The 7757-nt window shown below is 44.0% G+C and overlaps 1 protein-coding gene across 1 annotated transcript; it reads left to right on the plus strand.

The window, feature by feature from the left end:
- Positions 1-2226: 2226 nt before the first annotated feature.
- On the plus strand, positions 2227-4926 carry LOC137916063 (retinol dehydrogenase 12-like). Its single transcript, XM_068759182.1, has 7 exons — positions 2227-2322; positions 2539-2654; positions 3146-3301; positions 3381-3485; positions 3837-4046; positions 4137-4329; positions 4555-4926. Exons 1-7 carry the CDS (start codon positions 2309-2311, stop codon positions 4655-4657), a joined length of 897 nt encoding a protein of 298 aa, XP_068615283.1. The 5' UTR covers positions 2227-2308; the 3' UTR covers positions 4658-4926.
- Positions 4927-7757: the final 2831 nt, after the last annotated feature.

Below are 7757 nucleotides of genomic sequence, written 5' to 3' on the forward strand. Positions count from 1 at the left end.
TTTCCTCCTGATTTATCTGCAGAAACTGAAAAGTAGTGCAAAAAAAAAGGAGACTATTGCACATGTGGAAGAGCAAAATCCTACAGTTTGGGATGAAGGGGTCCGTCAGCTGGCGTTAATGATCAGCGTGCCGATCGCTATCCCAGGGGACAAGCCATTATGGGGTGGGAGATTTGTATCGGTGTAGTACATGATGAATAGAACCGATTATGTTATGCAACCAGTCAGATAGGGAGGCTGGGTGGGGGGGGGGGGGGGGGGGGGGGGCTGATGGGAGAGCCAGACTAAACAGAATAGGAGTGCCTGACATGCCGTCGTGGGTCTGTCTGTACGGTGAAGGTGACGGCAGAGGATGGGGGCGCTCGGATGTGCATCATGTCCCACGGCATCAGATAAATAAAGGCTTCTGCAGATGGGAGGGAGGTGGGGGGGGGCTGTAGAAGCCAGACTGCTGGTCGCCTCTTTGTGTGTCAGGGAGGGGGCGTGGCCTTGGATGGCTTCGACAGACTTTTATACCAAAAGGACAAGAAAATGAGTTTATCTTTATACATGGTTATTCTGTAGAGGACATGAGAGTGGCTGGTGTTGGGGAGGGCGATGCAAAGGACAGGGTGAAGTGGAGACGGTTGGGTTGCTGTGGCGACCCCTCAGGGGACAAGCCGAAAGTCCAGTAGTAGATAATGACTTGTTCATTTCTGTTTTATCTTGTTTAAAATAAAGAAAAAACCTTCATCCTCTCGCTCTACATCTGCAAAAGCGTATAATAATAGCTGATGGACGGTTCTTGTAGTTTGTTCAGTTCATCCGCCTCCCTCTCCATTGTCTTTAGCATCTGGGAAGCTGCTAATGTGGCGCCACTAATAGTTTAGATTGTTATGTCTGGGTTTTTGCCATTCATGAAAAACAATAGCCAATCAGTGAGAGTCTGCACGTGAGGTATCTGACACACAAATAATAGATAGATAAACGTGTATCAGTTGTTATTATGTCACGTTATAAAATGTTAAATTAACTTCAATTTATTAATTGCTGTATATGAGATTATAATATATCAGTGAGTAAAGCAGGACAATTAAAACCCCGACTGAGGTCAACAAGGAAACGGAAGTCAAGGCGGGGATGTGGAAGTTCTGGGGATGCAATCAGGATAACAAACGACTTGGATTTCTGGGTGTTGGATAATCAACGTGGATTCAATTATGCTCCACGCACACAACTGTCTGTCTTTGTTCCTTCAAAATGCATGCGCACGCGCGCGCGCGCACACACCCACCCACGCACACAAAGAGAAAGGGGCTGGAAACGTTTGCTTATGCACAATCAGCTGATGACCCACGCGTCGTTTCCTGTTTCACTGACCTTCTGTCCAAGGTGAACTTCCACGTTACGCAGTCCGGAAGTGATGAATCAGCTGTTCACGGTGTGTGTTGGACTTTTTTTTTTTTTTATTGGTGACTGGATCCTCTCTCTGTGTGATGAAGCTCAGCCGAGGACAACGATCTTCCTAAATACAAACCCGATAATGTGTGTGTGCAGCCAAAACACGGTGACGCTGGGATTGTGCGTAACGGGTCCCCACGACGGTACATGACTGCCCTCTGCTGTTCGGAACGAGTTTCGGCTTGTTTCATTTATTAGTGCGATTTATTTTTTTTATTTACAAATAGCACTACATAAAATACTGTAAACTGGATGATACAGTTTTGAGTTGATCAGAGCCTGTTTAGTCATCTGTCAGCCTAAATGCTGTTTATTTATTTATCACAATGTACTGTATGGTTTTATTCTTCTTTCTTTGTTATTAATTCTTAACCTTTAATCTACTATTTGCTGCTATGATACCGGGATTCATGCATTTCCCTTTGGGATTACTAAAGTATTCTCAATCTGAATTATGTATTTTAGGAATAGAATAGAATAGAAAATATTTTATTACATTTTCAATCAAATATAATATTTATATTTAAATGTATACCAATTATATATTTTTACATGCAGTTGTATTCACTCCAAATAAAACAATAATATCGTCTCTTCTTTTGAACAAGCGCTTCTCTTCTTCCGAGAGAGGCGGACCCTCACATAAATTTCAACCAATCAGCGTCGTCAAAGAAACCATGTCGTCGCGGCCTATTGGCTGACATCCCGGCCTATCAATATTTACCGAACTTCCTCATTGGGTGCGGTTTAAAATCTGTTGTCGCAAATGTTTGCCACTTCCGGATTGAAAGTTTATCACTTAGCGAGGCTTTTTTAAAGCATAATTGTGAATATTTGTGACCCGCCCGGCCGCAGTAACAGATACAAAATGCAGGCTTTAAGGTAAGACAGCGTTTGTTCCATCTTCTGAAATAAACTATGTAGTTTGGGCGACGCCCAAATGATAAGCTCGCTGTTTCCAGACGAGATGATTGATACGTGGTTATTCCCGGAAGGTTTTTATTTGCGTAGTTGGGCGTGAAATAGCGTGTATATTTTTTAACTTGACTGCACTTTGTTTGTTGAGACATGAATTACGTGTATTTCTCAACGTCCTAGGAACTTCTTCCGGGCTCCCTGGTCCTCTGATGAAAGGTTGGATGACAAGACTGTGGTCATCACCGGTGCCAACGCTGGGATTGGCAAAGAGACCGCCATCGACCTGGCAAAGAGAGGTGCAGTATTATATATAAACACATGGCTTTCATATCTGCATGGTGGCGTAGTGGTTAGCGCTGTCGCCTCAATGAAAGAAGGCACCGTTCGTATGTTCTCCCCGTGTCCGCCTGAGTTTTCTCCGGCTTCCTCCAAAGACATGCAGATTAGCGTGTGAGTGGTTGTCTCTGTTTGGCCCCGCGATGCGCATGGCGACGCACCCGGGGTGCGCCCCGCCTCTCGACCCTAAGCAAGCTGGGATCGGCTCCAGCAACTCCCGGGACCCGAAAAATGGAAAAGCAGCTTAAACCTTGATGGAAACGTGACAAAAGTGTTTCGTTTTCCATTTTAATATTGAACCCGTTTCCACTTATCCACATCCAACCTTAACTAAATGAATCTTTATGGAATGATGAACACATTTTGTCAGGAGGGGGCGCTCTCTAGTCATATTGCGCGGGGAACTTTCTCCCGCTGGTGTATTTCACTGCTGCTTATCTTCCCGCTTCAGGGGCAAAGGTCATCATGGCGTGCCGCGACATGGAGAAAGCGCAAGCGGCTGTGAAAGAGATCGGCGAACGCTCGGGCAGCCAAAATGTTACGTGCATGAAGCTCGACTTGGGAGATACCAAGTCGATACGGGAATTCGCTGAAGCCATCAACTCAGGTTAAGCGCGTCCCTCGGAGACCTGGGCGCGTGGAGGGTCTGCCCGTCACGCCGTTTCACTCCGTGTTGCTTTCTGCAGGGGAGCCCAAAGTCAACATCCTCATTAACAACGCTGGAGTAATGGCTTGTCCTTTCGGGAAGACGGCGGATGGCTTTGAGATGCAGATCGGCATCAATCACATCGGTAAATAAAACTTTAAAGCTGTTAATATAGTATATATATATGTAGGAATATTTCTCTTCTTGCTCGTAGGAGAAATTATTTATCTTTATTTTTAAGGTTTTGGTGACTGAAGGAAATGTCTTTTGATTTTCTCCTAGCTTTGATTTGTTTCCTTCTGAATAGCAGAAGCAAGAAGATCTGACAGTCGATCAGACGTTTTGTGTCGTTAAGGGTTGTTTTTTTTAAACGTTTTTTTTAAACATTTTGGCGCTGTAAGAAAAACCATGAAACAAACTCGTGTTCCCGATTGCTTCTGGATTTAAAAGCTTTTAGCAGGTTTTGGGCTATTTTCATCACTTCCTCCTTCCCCAGGTCACTTCCTGTTGACGCATTTGTTGATTGACCTGATTAAGCGATCGGCACCGGCCAGGATCGTAAATGTCTCTTCCATGGCTCATTCCTGGAGCTCCATCGACCTGGAAGACATCAACAGCGAGAAGAGCTACGACAAGAAGAAAGCCTACTCCCAGAGCAAACTGGCTAATATCCTGTTCACCCGCTCTCTGGCTACGCGACTAGAGGGTGCGTGCGTTAACGACTGTTCGGAACGCTTTAAGCTAATAAAAGGAACGTTTCCATATAAGCCGCGCTACGGATCGACTTGTCTTCCAGGAACAGGTGTGACGACGTATTCCCTCCACCCCGGGGTCGTCCAGACGGATTTATATCGTCATCTGCCCGGGCCTCAACTGGCTGTCGTCAGACTCGTCACGCCGTTCACCAAATCGTCTGTCCAGGGAGCGCAGACCAGCATTTACTGCGCGGTGGAGCCATCACTGGAGAAAGAGAGCGGCGGCTACTACAGGTACGCTAAAAGGGCGGCCGCTAAACTGCAGCTTAGCTCAGATTTATTATTAAGTGTTACTGTTGAGGAGCTCTCAGGAAGGAAACCTGCTCCTGCAGGGCCAGACTGAATGAATGAAGGAGAAAACGTGCATGAGTTTCTTATCGTGTGTGTGTGTGTTCGTGTGTGTGTGTGTGAGTGTGTGTGTGTGTGTGTGTGTGTGTGTGTGTGTGTGTTTTCTTGCAGAGACTGCGCTCCTGCAAACTGCTCAGCAGCCGGGAAAGACGACAAGCTGGCGCAGGAGCTGTGGGAACTGACCTGTCGGATGCTCGCAATAACCTGGGAATGAGACGCGTCGAATGAAATCCTCAAAATTCAATTTCACTGTTACTTTACCGGCTGCTGCAATATTTCTAGAGAAATGGTGGACAAATCAAGGGTTTTCTTGGTTTGTCATATCACCTAAACTCACAGATGTGGCACTATCCATCAGCTCCAAGTCGGACTGAGGGAGAAGAGATGGCAGCCATGTTGATAGGACTGCAGTTTCTTGTACTAATATTTTGATATATCTGCCATCATTAGCTGAGTTGTTCAAGTATCAGCCAAGTATTGATAAAGAGAAAAGTTTGAATGATTAATTTGCAGAATAAAGTTCCTGTAGCAGAATCAAATGCCTGTTGATTGATTGATGTCTTGGGATCCATTCTGTACCCTGAAACTGATTTTAATGTGAATGTTTTTGGCATCGGCCTGAAACGTTCTTTGTAATATAAAGCAATGAGAGAGACGTCCCGCATAGTTCCCTCTGTTGTTGGATCCAGCGCTTTCATCGAAATGAAATGAAAGTTCCTGCTTGCCCCCCAAAAAATGGAAATGATCAGTCTTTTTGAGGTTACCCCGTTTCTTTTCACCTTTTTGTTGTGGACCTCCGTCTCCCTGCGCACATGCTCGTTCACTCTGGTTTCCCCAAATGTTTTTGAAAGCACCGCAGCTTTTAAGTGTTCGGCAGTGCTTAGGCGTCTCGTTGCTGCCTTGGTTAGGCAAGTCAAATTTACAAACCCGGTGTGGCTCCAGGCACCATGTCGATCAGTGGCAAATAACAAGCACTCCCAGCAATACGGCTTGCAGTGCTCCTCGGACCCTGCTAGCCGGGGGTACCGCTAGTAGTTGGTAACATGAAAGTAATGGACAAATCCTCTTCCTGGTTGTGACAGGCTAGCTAGCTAGCTTCGGAGTTGTCGGCCCTTTTTTTTTAAACAATGTCCAGCTTTTCTTGAAAAGTTTCATTTTGAATACAGTCACGTTGCCGTAGGCTGCTAGAGGGCCCTGGTGACACCAACTCCAAATCTGATTGGTTGAAGCAACCTTTATTTTATGTTAAGAGTGCCTGCAAAAACAGATTTCTTTGACTTTGACCCTGCCTGGCAACAAATGATGGCTGAAATGTGATTGGATGAATGCTTTAATATGAAAATACATGTCTGGAAGCAGCACAACCATTGCAAAAGCAATGAAAGGAAATGGACAGACCATTTGGAATTATTTAATAAATTTTCATGGACAACATATAATTAACATTAGTCTGTGATTCAGATATTTTTAGGCCAGCAGAGAAGGCCCCAGATGCTCTCCAACAGCCCCACCCTCTACCCCTCATTCAGTATCAAGTTTAATCCCTGATAAAACCATCAATAATCTAAATTTTTAATTTGTAGGATGAGTGCAGCAGGTGTTCGATGTTATTTATTTCATATCTGTTGTCCTGATATTTTTAAATATGCCATCGTTAGCTGGGTTGCTCAACAATTATCAGCCAAGTATTGATAAAAGGGAACCGTTTGAAGGATTTATTTGCAGAATAAAGTTCCCAATGTATAATTAAATGCATATTGAATGATTGTTGTGTTGGGGTCCATTCTGTACCCTTAAACTGATTTTAAAATGAAAGTTTCTGGCATCGGCTTGAAAAGTTATTTGTAATGTAAACTAAAAGTAGGTGCTAGTTTATGACCTGATGCAGCAGGGGTCGCAACCTAAAGCATGACATGCGAGGGTGTCTAGTTAAAAAATATCTTATTGTATTGTATTTGTAAGGCATTAACTAAAACACACAGCTGGCTGGCGCTGTAGCACTGCATATCTTTCGGCTGAGCGAAGCGATTAGAGTTGTTTGTCCTTCGTAGGACACCGTAGGTTACTGCCTTTTTCCAGAGGACGTCATGTTTCGATCAGTTTTCTAATAGTGAAACAAGGAAATTGAACCATTCACGGACAGAGAATCCATGGAAGCTTTCCTATCGACTGCGGTAGGTTTTGTGCGTGTCCTACACAACACTGATAGTACATTGTCCTGCTCTTTCTCCTGCGCTATTGTCTGTTTGTTTTTTAGGCTCTGTGAAGCTAAAACCTAGTTATAGATGTGCACTCTGACGTATACGGTTAACTAAGGCACTTGGTGCTTAAGTGAACATATTTAAATACCGCAAAAAAACTCTAAAAACAGAAATTAAAAATGATTTTTTTAAAGAAGTAAGTGTTGGCGCTCTTGGCTTGAGTATGTTGTAATGTGGTACGGGTCATGTAAATTTGTAAAAGGTTGCCAATCCCTGTGATACAGTCTGCCGAAAGAAGAGTCCGGTCAGATTAAAAAGCCTTACTTTTATCCTGACGTCCGAATAACGCTATTTGTGGTTAATAACTGAAATGCCTTCAAATTACTTCTGTGTGTCCCAGGAGAAGAGGTATCCAGAAACTGAGCTTCATTAATCGAAAACCGGGTAATCAGCCCAAACCAGCAGACAAAGGGAAATTCCAAAAAAACAGGCAGAGTTCAAAAACTAGATTAACCGGGCAGACGAGTCCAACGGGGAATGCACACAGGCGGAATCCACAAAACAGGCAGGTTTACTAGTGCTGGAAAGTATGAGGATGTCTCTAAACAATCTGGCAGAGGACTGAACAGAGACTAAATACTGAGGCGCTGACGTGCAGAGCATGTGGCATAAATCAACAGATGACAGGGAGACGTCATGTTAGGAACATAGATATTTGCGAGTCAGATTAGACGGCTGCCGTGACACTGACTGTGGGGAGTTGATGAAGACAATAAATCACAGGTAACTCTTGATTCTGCTTTATGCATCAAACAAGTGTCTTTACTGACCGAGCTACCAAAACAAAAATGTAATGTTTAATGATAATTAAAAAAAAGTGAAAAATAGACAGTTCTGAGGAGAAAGTGCAGTGGATTTATTTGGGGGCTTCTTCCTGATTGTGCCGGGAAAAGATTTGAAGCTTCAAAGCCTCAAATAAAGAGCTTACTGGTTCCATCTAGTGGTTAGCTGCTGTCATAGCAACGATAAACTGACACTGGTGCCATCTAGTGATTAGCTGCTCTCATAGCAACGATAAACTGACAAATGATTCCCACATCTTGTTGATACTGT

The sequence above is a fragment of the Brachionichthys hirsutus genome, unplaced genomic scaffold (genome assembly GCF_040956055.1).
Source record: "Brachionichthys hirsutus isolate HB-005 unplaced genomic scaffold, CSIRO-AGI_Bhir_v1 contig_434, whole genome shotgun sequence".
Lineage (NCBI taxonomy): Eukaryota > Metazoa > Chordata > Actinopteri > Lophiiformes > Brachionichthyidae > Brachionichthys > Brachionichthys hirsutus.

Coding starts and splice junctions, on each gene's coding strand:
- LOC137916063 (XM_068759182.1), top strand. Junction 3,486..3,836: donor GATCGGCATCAATCACATCG/GTAAATAAAACT, acceptor CTCCTTCCCCAG/GTCACTTCCTGTTGACGCAT. Junction 4,330..4,554: donor GAGAGCGGCGGCTACTACAG/GTACGCTAAAAG, acceptor GTTTTCTTGCAG/AGACTGCGCTCCTGCAAACT.